This window comes from Muntiacus reevesi, chromosome 7 (assembly GCF_963930625.1).
Source record: "Muntiacus reevesi chromosome 7, mMunRee1.1, whole genome shotgun sequence".
Lineage (NCBI taxonomy): Eukaryota > Metazoa > Chordata > Mammalia > Artiodactyla > Cervidae > Muntiacus > Muntiacus reevesi.
In genome coordinates, this window is record NC_089255.1 from 44,168,595 (window position 1) to 44,182,131 (window position 13,537).

At 41.6% G+C, this 13,537-nt stretch overlaps 1 protein-coding gene across 1 annotated transcript in view; it reads left to right on the forward strand.

Moving 5' to 3' along the window:
* The window catches only part of CSNK1G1 (casein kinase 1 gamma 1), a 155,857-nt gene that overhangs the window by 135,684 nt on the left and 6,636 nt on the right, over positions 1–13,537 (forward strand). The window contains 1 exon segment of the mRNA XM_065941866.1: positions 6,778–6,884. Coding sequence (XP_065797938.1) covers positions 6,778–6,884 — 107 coding nt within the window.

Sequence of the window (13,537 nt, forward strand, 5' to 3'; positions counted from 1 at the left end):
ATCGTGTTATTCAAAGGACAGCTTTGACCTGTAAACCAAAAATGTTCTCATAGGAGCTTCTAGGTAAAAATGATGGATTGAAGACAATCCCGTCTGAAATAACACTAAAAGAATGATAAGGAGGTTTTTTTTAAGGCATAAATCCATATAAGGATGGAGAAAACAGACAAGGAGGCAACAGCAATCAAATGTTGTCAGAAGCTGGATAGCAGATGGGCAATTATTAAATGACTTAGGAGTCCCAAGAAAATGAAAGTCTGAACCAATACAAGAGAAAACTGAGAAACTGTTTACACCAGGGAGTCCCCAAAAAGCTCAGCAAGTGCGGAGAGGCGTGTGCTAAAATGAAGAACGTTGGTTTAAAGTCTGTTTAAGAAGCCAGAGATCCCTACTTGTCCTCTACAGCAAAGACCAAAGGTTATTCTCTGGAGAGGGCAAAAAAATGGTCCCTGGGGCTTCCCTGGTGGGTCAGTGGTTAAGACTTTGCACTTTCAATGCAGACAGTACGGGTTCTATCCCTGGTCAGGGAACTAATATCCCACATGCCATGCAGCATGGCCAAAAGAAAAAAAAAAAAAGATGGTCTCTGGATTAGGAGATACAAGGCACATTTGAGGGTGGAATACCATACTGGAAAAGGGGAGATTAAATGAATATGTGCATACTGACTGCCTGCTTTCCCATTTAGTACTTAAGAATGCAGATAGTCAGGTGTGTACCTTAAAGGTATGAGCTTGAGTCATCTCTGGGGGATCTAAGCACCCCCAGAGAAAACATCTGAGCCTCCTCACAACTAGGTTTCCCTAATGAATTGGCCAGCGAGATCATTCTGCCATGAGATCATCTTAGAAGTCCCATCTCTATACTCACAGTGCCAGTTTACTTTATTCTACTTTTAAATATGAGCAAACATTCAGGGATTATCAGATTTCTGAAGAAAGCCCTTAAAAAGAGACCAAAAAGAGCAACAACAGCAACAAAAAATACTTTGTTATTAAAAACCTCATAGAAGATACTGCTACTGTGAAGCAAGACAGGATGCTACATTTAAAAGAAATATTCTAAGAGCAAACAAACAAAAAAAAAAAAAGAGCTTTTGGAAATTAAAAACATAATAAACAAAAAATTAAAACTCAATTATCCTTTAATTAAAAAATAAATACATTAAAAAAAAATTAAAACGCAATAGTTGGGAATTCCCTGGCTGTCCAGAGGTTACGACTCTGCACTTCAGGGGGCATGGGTTTGATCGCTGACTGGGGAACTAAGATCCCATATGCCATGTGGTGTGGCCCAAAAACAAAAAGCTCAAAACTTTGGAAGATAAAGTTGTGAGGAAGTCTCCCAGAAAGTAGAGCAAATAGAGATAAAAATAGTGGGAAACAACGTAAGATTTAAGAAGAGACCAGAAGGTCCAATTTCTAGATAATGGGAGTTCCAGAGAGCAAACAGAGGAAGTGGAGGGGCAGAACTCGTGGACAGAATAATTTCGCAGATCTCAGAGATCTCAGAGACGTGCTTCCAGATCAGAAGGCCCACCGAGTGCCTAGCGTAAATGGGTGGTGAAATCACATCAAAGTATATCAATGTGAAATTTCAAAACACTGAGGACAAAGAGCAAATCCTTCAAGTTTCCAGAAAAAGAAAACAGTCACATGCAAATAAAGGACCAGGACTTAGCATAGCCTCAGGTTTCTGAACAGCAGTACTAGAAGCTAGAAGGCAATGAGCAATCCCTTCAAAACCAAGAAAAATGATTTCCTACCTAGAATTCTGTACTTCTGCAAACTGTCAATTCTGGTTGAAATATGTAATAAAGACATTTTCAAAAATCTGTGGTCCCAGTAATTTTATTTCTCATGCACCCTTGTGAAGCTGTAGGAGGATGTGTGCTATGAAAATGAGTGAATCAACCAAGAAAGAGTAAATATAGAATCCAGGAAACGAGATCCAACTCAAGAAAGCAGCACTATAGACAGGCGGTCCCAGACTGACAGCTGTCTTCCAGTAGAAGAGGACAGCCTGTCCCAAACAGAGCTGGGCAGGAGGCCTGGAGAGCAATTTTATCAGTTAACTCAATGGCAAACAAGAAATTATACAGGGAAGAAAAGATAGCTATGGTATACTCCATGACACAGCTGTAAATAGCCTTTAATTGTTGTAAACACTAAGAATTGATTTAGTAATTACTGTATAAACTTTAATGGGGGAATAAAAAGATAAAAAAGGTGAATACACTGCCTAAAAATAACAAATCAAGATGCATGTTATTCAGAGATATGGAAGTGAAGAACAAAGGAATCAGCTATAAAGGAAGGGGAAATGGTGGAGTGGAGGAAAGAGATTATTGTTTTTCACAAGTATCTGAGTATAAATATTTAATTCTTTACCCAGTGTGCTTGTATAACTAATAAAAATAAAACCTAACAATTTAAAAAAATACATGTCAATATATGTATACACATGTATCAGTTTCTGATTACCTCATTTGCAAAAATTTGTAAGTTTAATAATAGCCAATTCATCTAGTGTTGTTGAAACATGAGTTTCAACTATTATGGAGGTAATTTGGCAATACCTGTTAAAATCTTAAATATCTACTGCTTTTGACCCAGTGAATCCAGTTTCAGATAAATAGCCCTCAAAAAAGTACAGGGAAAAAAATGTACAAATAGTAAAGATACATATAAGAAACAGGTGAAACTAACCTTAATAATAAGTCTTTGAAACCTAGTATGCATTTTACTCTTACTGAATATCTGCTTTTAGCATTAACTAAACAAATATAATACGTCTATACTGTGGAGAGACAGATCTCTGGATGTCATGGAAAATGGCCAAAATACATTGTGGAAAAAGCATCCCATCCAACAGTATGTAAAATTTGGCTTCCCTTGTAGCTCAGTTAGTAAAGAATCCGCCTGCAATGCAGGAGACCCTGGTTTGATTCCTGGGTTGGGAAGATCTGCTGGAGAAGGGATCGGCTACCCACTCCAGTATTCTTGGGCTTCCCATGTGGCTCAGCTGGTAAAGAATGCACCTGCAATGCGAGAGACCTGGTTTCAATCCCTGGGTTGGGAAAATCCCCTGGAGAAGGGAAAGGCGTAGTCCGTGGGGTTGCAAAGAGTCATGGACAGGACTGAGCAACTTTCACTTTCTTACTTTCACTTCTGTCAAAAAAAAAAGGGTCTAAAATTGTTTAAATTAAAATATATAGGAGATACAAGGGCATACAACTTAAGAACAACATTTAATATTTAGCTAATGTTCACTTTGCTCAAATCTTTATAATTATTTAACAACTCTTACTAAGATCAGTGTTATTCCAATTTTATAGATAGGGAAACTAAAGCAGAGAATTCCCAAATGTATTAGTTTTGAATTACCAAATGTATTAGGATTGAAATGTTGGTTATCAGCTAAAGTACTGCTTCCTTTGGTACATAACTCTTGATTTTTCTTCATGGTAACAACTTGAAAAGCAGGGCTTATAACTCAGATCTCTGAGACTCTTAAAAGGGATGCTACCAGTATGAAGGGCTAAAGTTCAAAACAGTACTTCACATTAGTCTCTTTCATGGATAATCCTGTATTAATTACTTTGGTCTTACAGGATATAGCCAGAGAAATGTGAGATTAGTATTATTAATAGTGATTACAGCAAAATAAATTGCCAGTGTTCGAGGTATACAAATACAGCCTACTTTTTAATTAGGTTATTCTAAAATAATGGAAAAGTATAAATGATAGTTTCAAATACTAATGATTTGTTACAGCCTTAGAGTTCTTCACAGTTTTTCAGATTGTTTTCCTAAACATCATTATGTTTAACTGCCATAGTAATTACGAGCTTAATAGAACCAAGGTGGTTATTGGCCTAGTCTTACAGAATTAGAAACCAGGGCTCACAGAGAATGTTGACAGTTGAGAATCCAGCTCTTGGTCACCTCCACTAGATATTTGTTCCACGGCACATCTAGGCAGTCCCATGGTTTGACAAACTATACCTCCAACCTGAAATAATTAAGTGTATGCTCTAGAGGTCCAGATGAGTTGCCCTTGATTCCCAAGTATATTTTAGATGCAGTTAAGTTTAAGGTTAGACAGTGGATGGTGAAGTTGTCATTTGTGCCTGATTTGTTTGAGACCAGATACTCATGGATGCAGACAAGATGTCTAGTCTGTAAAATGGGGCACCCAAGGACATTGCTTGTGGGTCAAGTGGCAACATAGTAAGGAGAAATTAGAGAGTATGAGACGTGTGAAATGCTGTGAGCAAGTGCCATGACCCAACGTGACCAGGCAGTTCACAGTGGTGATGCTGACTGTCACTTCATTTATGTCAGTAGAGACCAAGACATTTCATTTAACATCTTATCTAGTTCCTGAATTGTTTATTAAAAAACATACTGTGATTTCTTCTTGTGTCCACCAGAAGCATATGTAGGCTGAGGAAATTAACAGGACAACATTAGCAGCACTGGAGTTACCCAGTCTATAAACTTTCTCTCCTCAACTTTTCATTTTTGTTGAAACTTTTCATTTTCCCCAACTTTTTCATTATGAAATTTTAAAATCTACAGCAAAGTTGAAGGGGAGATGCAGTGAGCCTATGTGTATCCTTAACTAGATTAACAAACGATTGATTTTTGCCATATTTTCTTTAACTCAGGAGGGGTGTTTTTAAAATATTTGTAAGTACATTTCATCCCAAAATACTTCAGCCTGCTTCTCCTTAGAATGAAGCCATTTTGTCATACAACCAACACCACCACTATCATATATAAGAAAATTAATAATTCCATAATAGCTTGTATACAGTCATATCACATTTCCCCCAATTGTCTCCAGAATTTATTTTGTAGTGTTCAGGATCTAATTAGGGTTCATACACTGCATTTGGTTGTTATGCCTCTTCAGTCTCTTAATTTCTTTTAATCTGTAAAGATCACCTCTGTGTTTAAAAAAAAAAAAAGATTTCTGAGACATATCTTTTTTAAAGAATTTAGACTTCTTGTCTTATAGAGAATGTCCTGTACTTTGAGTTTGTCTTATTTTTTTCCATCATACTTAAGATTCAGATAAATTTTTTTTTGAAAGAGTACTATATAGATAATACTATGTAGTATTCATTATATCATATCAGGAGATAAATAAGGTTAGGTGGTTTCATTGATCAGAGATGCTAAATTTGATTACTAGCAACTTTTGGGTCTCCCATGGGTAAGTCCAGGTTTAATGTTGTACGCCTCCTTGACTAACTGTACAACATTGTTAACAATATTTTAAAGCTTATATTGATGTAATTAATAAGAATAATAAATACTTCTAGTTTAGAAATAATGGTGGGCAAAGACTGCTGATAAGTAGTATTCACCTTGTCTGCCCTTTCCTTTTTGAATAAATACCTCAAAGATTCCTTAGACTAAACATTTCCCTCCACCTTCCTCTTTATGTGTGCAGGAAATTTTTACAGTTACTCCCTCCCAGCTCTAGAGGGAGATAAAAGTAAACATTTATGGAGGGAGAATAACAGTACTGTGAATGTTTATTGGGCCATTGTCACGCACCATGACACTGGGCTAAGCGCTTTCTGTGAGTTGTCTGCACAGTAACCCAATTAGGTAAGCAGCGTTGTTTCCCCATTTTACAGATTAGGAAGCTCAGGCACAGAAAGAGTGAGGATCTTGCCCAAGGACCCACAGCAAGTAAGTGGTGGAGCTAGGGTTCTAACCCAGGGCTGAGTAAGTCTAGAGCCCATTTCTTACCTACTGTGCTGTCTCCGTTATTGTGCACCAGGTATTGTACCAGACATGGTTTCATGCATTTTCTTGTATAATTCTCACATCAGTCTATAAGCAACTGTCTCATATAGATGAAAAGTTACTTACCCAAGGGCATTTGATATCTGAACCATTTATCCTATTTTGTGGTTCTCTCCCATGTTTCAGCCAAGGTCTTTAACAGCAGAGTGGTTTGTCCAGCGGGGTCCCTTTTCCCACTTCCCAGCACCCACATAAGCAGGAATCATGTGCTGGAAATGAATCCAGGTGACAGAAGCAGCTGCACAAGCAAGAGAAGCCTGATCGGTTCCACATTAACCAGATGACAGGAGTGAGAGCCTTCAGTTACAGTTCGGGGACCATCAGTGAGAAATGGGATGACACTGAACCTGAAATAAAGGTTGTTTACATAAGATCGGTCTTCCAAGGGAAAGTGTTTCCTTCCTGTCTGCACTCTCACACAGAGAGGATGTGGCAGTCTTACTTGAGTAACTTCAAACCGAAGGTCCAAAGCTGTGAAGAAATTGCTGAAGGAAAGTGTGACTGCTTATAGTTTTCGATGCTTACTATTGATTTCCTCTATAGATTTTCTTTTAACATCATCACTGAGTCTGTATATGATTATAACATAATAAGCTTGAGAGGGATAGAATTAGAGACAGTAATATCAACTATTCTGTAGGATTTCTGTGTGAGGATTAGATTTACACACACACACAACACAACACAATGTAGCAAGAGTTCCTAACACAGAGTAGGCATTCAGTATGAAAGTTATCATAGTTATATGAGTTTTGTGTTTTCACATGATATGGGTCTGGGCACATTCCCTAAATTAGGACGTTTGGCCCTCCACCCCAGAAAAACAAACGTTCTAAACATTGCCTGGCTATTACCTAAGCTAGAGACCAGGCCTCCCTTAGTGAGCCTCTCTGGCACTGGCAGGAGGCTCCGATTGCCATGGTGTCTGTCACACTCTGTCCTTCTGTTTCAGGTGGTTAGCTCAACCAATGGAGAGCTGAATGTTGACGACCCCACGGGAGCCCACTCCAATGCACCCATCACTGCTCACGCCGAGGTGGAGGTAGTGGAGGAAGCTAAGTACGTTCATCTTTCCAGGGGGCTTTTGAGTTATAGGCTGAAAAATCTTTTCTCTGTCTTTTCCTCTCGTGTACTGCTCATTTCAGACTGGACTTCTCATGCTTGTGCCCACCGCTTTCTTCCTTTGACCATTTTATTTTGTGCATGGTACCTTAGCCACCGCCACCCTTCTTTAGCTGTGATTTCTGGGAAGACAGTCACTTTTTCTAGTCCACATGGATGAAAAGACATAGTAACCTAAAAGGATCATGGTATAAAAGCTACACCAAAGAATAGTCATGAGCCTCTTGGGGGCCCTGGAGCCTCTTGCTCCCTAAGGGACAGAGAGAAAAATCTGCTTGTCTCACCATGGGCCATGCTGACCAGCCTTTGATTTCTGGTTCTTGGCTAACCACTCTCTATCTGTAGTCCTAGACAAGGGCCTCAGAGCCCTTTTGTTCTCAAAGTACTCTGAGTTCAGAGAGACTTGGATTAGTCAGTTATCTGCACCTGTTCAATGAGTGAATCTTGGGAAGGAGAGGAAATCACACTAACCCCAAGAAGGTGGGGGAGCCCCTCTTCCCTTTTCTGCTTCTCTTGCATGTGACTGCCTTGCCCTTCCCATCCCACTGACCTCTAGTGCTCTCTGCATGGTCTGTGTTTAAACTCTTAGAAAATGGGGTCGAAGGTGAAATACTGCTGATTCTGCTACAGAAGCAGCATCTCCATCACTACTTTCCCTTTTTGTCCCAGCCTGAGTTCAGGTCCAGATTTAAGCTCCAATACAACATCAGGTAGGGAGAGAGAAGTCCTTCACAGATTAGCAACTTCTGCCATGCCCATTATGGATGACTTTTCTTATAAACCCTTGGAGAACATACTGGCTGCTCCCATATCTTGTTCTCAGAAGCAGGCAACATCATCTATAATGATACTGTGCCTCAAATGATCTTTTGAGCCCCCAGATAGCCAAAGTACCTGCCGGAAGATGTTTGTGCCTCCGTAGGAGGTAGTAAGAGGCTAATCAAGATCTGCATTCTTCCTTCTAGATATCAGTACAACTTTGCATGGTTGTTCCCCTGCCCACTCCTGTGCTCTGCCACCCGTCTCTGTGATGAACTCACTTTGCTTTCAAAGATCCTTTCCTTCAGAAGCCAGGGCTTGAGGATTCCTACCCAGTAGATAGGGGGCTATTCACACAAAGAAATAAAAAGACTTGGACTCTCTTGCTGAGTCCCTGCTCACTGTAGGCGGCTTCAGATAGCCCTCCCCTGGTTAAAGTAAGGCCTAGTATACAGGGAGGGCAAAAGAGAGGTTTAAAGTCAGGAGGAGACTGTTTTCAGTAAGGAAACATGCTCCATATTCTCAGGGAGTTTGCAAGTTTTCATGGTACTCAGTATTTCAGTTCCCATGACAAAACTTCATTCTCCCAAATACACAGTGTGGTTTCTGAGCCCTCAACCTTGGCTGCACCTTGGAGTCTCCTGGGCCACATCAGAAAATACAAAGGCCTGAATCCTGGTTTCATTTATCAGAGATATAGCCTGAGTATCAGAAATTTTTAAAGTTCAGGTGATTCAGACGTGTAGCTGAGGTTGGGAACCACCGTACCGGGTGTGGTCTGACCCAAATATTGTCTGAGCTGACAGGTGGCTGCACCATTCCGCCCACCCCCACCTCACTCCCAATCCACTGTTGTGGCTATTACTCAGAAAGACTAGGTGAGCTCTGGATTTACTACTGTGCTCTGAATACCAGGATAGAATGGGCTTTAGTCTTATAATATGCTCTATACAGAACCAGTTTATTTCATTTCATTTTGGTAAATGTGTATACTAATTGTATATGTGAGTGTGGTGTTTGTGTTCTGTGTATAATATAGGGGACCATTCGCACAAAGAGATTTCAGTCTGGTGTGTTCTGTTCTGACATAATCTAAATTCCAGGACATAAAGAGAGTTTAAAGCCTCCCCATTCAGCAAAAAAGGACCTCTGTGCCAGGTTCGAGCCTTCTGAAAGGTGTGGAAGCCAGAGGGGAGCAATCGTATTTGGCCGAATGTCATCCAGAAGCGTGGCTTAGGACATGTTGTGTGCTGACTTCCCCAGTGATTTCCTCAGCTGCCAATCCATCTTGCCCAGAGAACTGTCAGGGCACAGCCCTGTGTTTTTCTTTGTGGTCTTTTATGTATGAGGGGAGTAGTGGGGGGAGCCATGTGTCCACCTACCTGATTGATTTCATGGGAAGAAGTCACAGCTAGAGAAGCACAAGGCATCCCACACAACTCCTCATTGCACACAGCTGTGATGCCATTTGTCCGTGCAACCTGCTTGTGGAAGAAGAGGGGGCTGTTGCTTTTAGATTAAGATTCAACGAGGGTCCTGAGCAAACAGTGTGAAACTTTCACATCCAAGCTTTTGATTTTGGGTTCCTCACCCAGCTTGCTTCCTGTAAAAGAGGAGAGAACAGGATCTTGTTTCTTTGTACTATAAACAAAATAAATGTCTATCTTACACTTAGCTCTAGGACACATATCCTTGTTTAAGTGTGATTGAAAGGGTAGTGAGGCAAGGCAGCTTTTTGGTTGACTTTTGTAAGAACACAGGAATTTTTGGTTATCCACTGACTTTAGCTACAACTTGGCACATGTGGACCTCATTTCCCCTGAGAATTAACAAGAATGGGATTTAGGCCCTTCTCTGGCAGTTATAACTTAATCCAGAGCAGCAGTGACACTCCTTGTTCTCTCCTAATAGGATAAAGTGTCTCTGAAGCCTGTTTTCCCCTCTAGAGGAAGAGCTAACTGCTGACCTTTTTGGTCAGGCATGTATGTTGGTCTTACAGAAAGGCCAGGGACTTCTCTTTCCCTCAGAATATTTGGGAGATCAGCTTAACCAGTTGCGTGGTATGACTTCGTGCGGGAATCAGAATGACTCGGCCTTGTGCCTGTTTGAATTCATACCAGCAGGATCATATGCCCTTTCTCCTGCTCCCTTTCTGGAAGTTGCCCAGGAAAGCCCACTCTCGGGGCTCCCACCAGCTGTTTCAGTTTTGCCCTAGTCCTCACTGAGCTCCAGCTCCCACCTTGACGTTTCTGTTAGGCACCTTCCCCCTCCCCCTCCCCTTCAGTGTGGGGACCAAGTGGCCTGGGCCTACTCACCCTACCTTGACTGAGGAAGAACCTAAACACAGACACATACTGCATGTTTGCATGGCTCACAGGGAGTCGCTTTCCTCTCACCTCTGTGGACTAATATCTCTCTTTCTCTCTCTTCCTTTCTGTGTTTTTCTCTTCACACACTCTGTAGCTGCCTGAAAATGCTCAACCTGTGGTGAGTCCCTCTCTCCAGTTCACATGCTCGGGGAGTGGACCAGGCTAGGTTGGGATTGGCAAAGCCAAACAAAATGCCTCAGAAACACTCAATGGCTTCCGTATGCCACCTTGTGCTGTCCCCACCCAGGCCGGGGCGCTAGATCCACAAGGTGGTGATGGGCAGGCCTGTACCTGGGAATTCACCCGTTCCTCGTCTCCTTTCAGACCCACCACACTGCTGCCTCTTCCTGTCAAAACAGTATCCCACAGTATCCAAAATTGTCTCTTCATTTTTAGCTGAGCAGATTTTTTTTCTGAAATTAACACAGCCAGATATTATCAGACAGAGAGGGACAGAGGTAAGAAGACTGAGTTACTGTATCAGTTGTATAATCAGAATCTAGTTACTCCTCACAACAGTCATTGCCAGATAATCTCACATTCTGTGGCTTGGTCTCTAACCTTGAAATTAGCAGCTTTGGAAAAATCTGTGACTTTTCTTTTTGGTTTAGCTGATTTTTCCATCTGTAGAATATGAGTCTCTCTGAGTAAGGGAGCTACTTCTGGGGGGAAAGATGGACATTTTGTTGTTGCTGTTTTGAGTTTTTTGTTTGTTTTTCATTTATTGTCTTTCCCCCCCCCCCCCCGCTTTTCTCTCCTTTTCCCTTCCTATAAGGGTTTAGTGGGCCATGGACTGACTTGACTAATGAGATATTGAGGCCTCTTGTTTCCACCCCCAGAAAAGGTTCCTTGAATGCGTTTTTAGTTGCAGCATGAGGTGTGCTGAAGGGGAGGCCCTAAAGATTCTGTGTTGGCTGAGGCACATTCTTGCTGGAAGACAGAGCCCCTTCCCACCTTTCTCCCTGGACACTGCCTTGACTCTCCAGGTGCTTGTGAGCTGTGGCCTGTTGTGGTCTGGAGTCCTCCCCCACGTTGTCTGCACGCATGGGATAACATTCTGTGTGGTGATTACAGTCTGCTGGGCTCTGCTACTGCCTGCTTCCTGCTTGTCTTCAGTGGCTGGGTTGGGCACCAGTTTCTCCCAGTCTAAGCCACGTTGCCCGCAGGGTTTCCCCAGTGGCAGGGTGTATTGAAGATAACAGTTGCATTTGGTGGAGATAGAATTTGTAGTATTGCAGTCCAAGGAGTACCTTTGGCCTATTTATTTACCAGACATGTGTCTGTGTAATCTGACATTTCGTGGTCTATATTTTCCTGTGAGATGTCAGTCGCATGATCCTGACTGCAGAGGGCCTATTATGTGCTCGTCTACTCTATGTTTGGAACTCTAGGGGGTCCCAAGGCCTTCCCCAAAGAGCTTAGGTGCAATCTACCTGGAGAGGTAAGACATACATGCTTGAAAGGCCACATGTGATTGTCCCTTGAGAGGTCAGTGTCAACAGGGGTGGTTAAGGAAGACTTGATGGATACTGTGGGGCTTAACCCCAGTATTAGAGCCAAGGAAGGGTGTACCAGTACAGCAGAGAAGCATAATACAGGAAAAGCTGAAGGGAGAGCAAATCAAAGAATCAGCTGGAAGAAAACCCAAGACCCAGGAAGGGTTTTTCACTTGTCTTTCATCCTCTCCTGAGAATAAGACATCTGTATGGTGTCAGTCAGTGGACTGGTTTGGTGTCTGATGAAGTTTTACAGATCCTATTGCTGGTACTCACCACAGAAACCAAAGAGTAGATTCCAGAGACCATTTCCTCATGGGTAGAAAATTATTAAAAGCTTCTGCTACTGCTGAAGTTCTAACTATAGTAACTAACAAAAGTTAATCTAAAGCTCTAAACCACAGCTTACACTCTCCTCCAGTCAGGTGAATTTGGCTTTGCACATCAGGTTATGATATGCTTATCAGTAGATACTAATTTTTATGACTTGCTCTAGAGGAGGTAAAAGAAAAATTGTATCATTTGAATTGGACCAAAACAGTATGTGAACTTTTTAATGATTGCTCTTACTTAAAAACACAAAATCATTATCTTAGCACCCTCCGAAAAGAATAATAGAAATTGACTTAAATGTTAGTGATCCCTCTGAAAATCATGGTCAGCAGGGAACAGGTAGCTCTACTGGAGCATTGGTGCTCCCATGAGATTTCATTCACCTTATTTAATAATTTCTGGACATTCACCTTGAAAGATGTCTGTTTCTAAAGCATATGTACAAAAGACCTTTTTTTTTAAAATCCTTCCCCAAGGATAGTCCGTTAAGGACTGAAAATAATCAAAAATGTTGGTCATTTTTATTTAAAAGAAATTATGCAGCCTCTAAACACAAAGGACCCTTTGTTTAGTGACTATATTGCCACCCATTAATAGTACATCACATGTGTCATCATACTCTCAGAAAATCTTTTTTAAGACTCTCTTAAGGACTTTCCTGGCGGTCCAATGGTTAAGAATCTCCCTGCCAACGCAGGGGACACAGACAGGTTCGACCCTGGTCTGGGAAGATTCTACTTTCCGCAGGGCACCTAAGCTCGTGCAATACAACTGCTGAAGCCCTAGAGCCCACGAGCCACAAGAGATGCCACCGAAATGAGAAGCCTGCCCACTGCAACTAGGGAAAGCCCTTAGGCAGTAACAAAGACCCAGCACACCCAAAACAAATAAATTAAAAAAAAAAATTTTTTTTTTTAAAAACCAAAGCAGTGTTTTTAAAAAATTGTTCAAAAAGTGTTTTTTTTTTTTTTTTTAAGCCTCTCTTAGGCGCCTGCTTCCAACATCTCCATGTTTAATTCATTCAGATATGGTTAAAGCCCATCATTTTTCTGTGTAAACATCAATTTGTGCATTCTAGGAAGACACTTTATCCAAATTTTTAATAACTAGTCCATTGAGTGTGTGAGTACCAATGGGTCTGGCTGAAAAAGGAGAGAATCTGAGCTACAACAGAGGACTTAGGGGCTTAGGGAAGTAAGCAACAGCTCTTTATTTCTTTGTGAATACTTTTGATGTTAAACCCAAAAGGATTAGGCAAAAGAGCCAAAGACAGTTTCTGACAAAAGCTTTTCTTTCAAGGATCCAGCAATCCTGAGTTACACTTGCAGCTTCTCTACCCTCCATCATCTGGCATCTTTGACTCACTCACCACTTTCTGCCCCTGGTGTTCTCATTTTTTATGCATTAGCTTCCTGGAAAGGACGTCTTTGGTACCAGCTGTGCTACAGCCCTCGTCACCCCCTTCTGGAATAGTCACTGCCTGAGCAAGAGCGACTTCCAGTTCCAAAGACAGCAGTCCTGGGGCGGGGGGGGGGGGGGGGGGGGGTTACCCAAGCTCAGGGATGTGGCGGAGCTGTGGGTGTCATCCAGGAGGCAGCACTTGGAGGGCTTATGAAGGGATCTGGCCCAACCT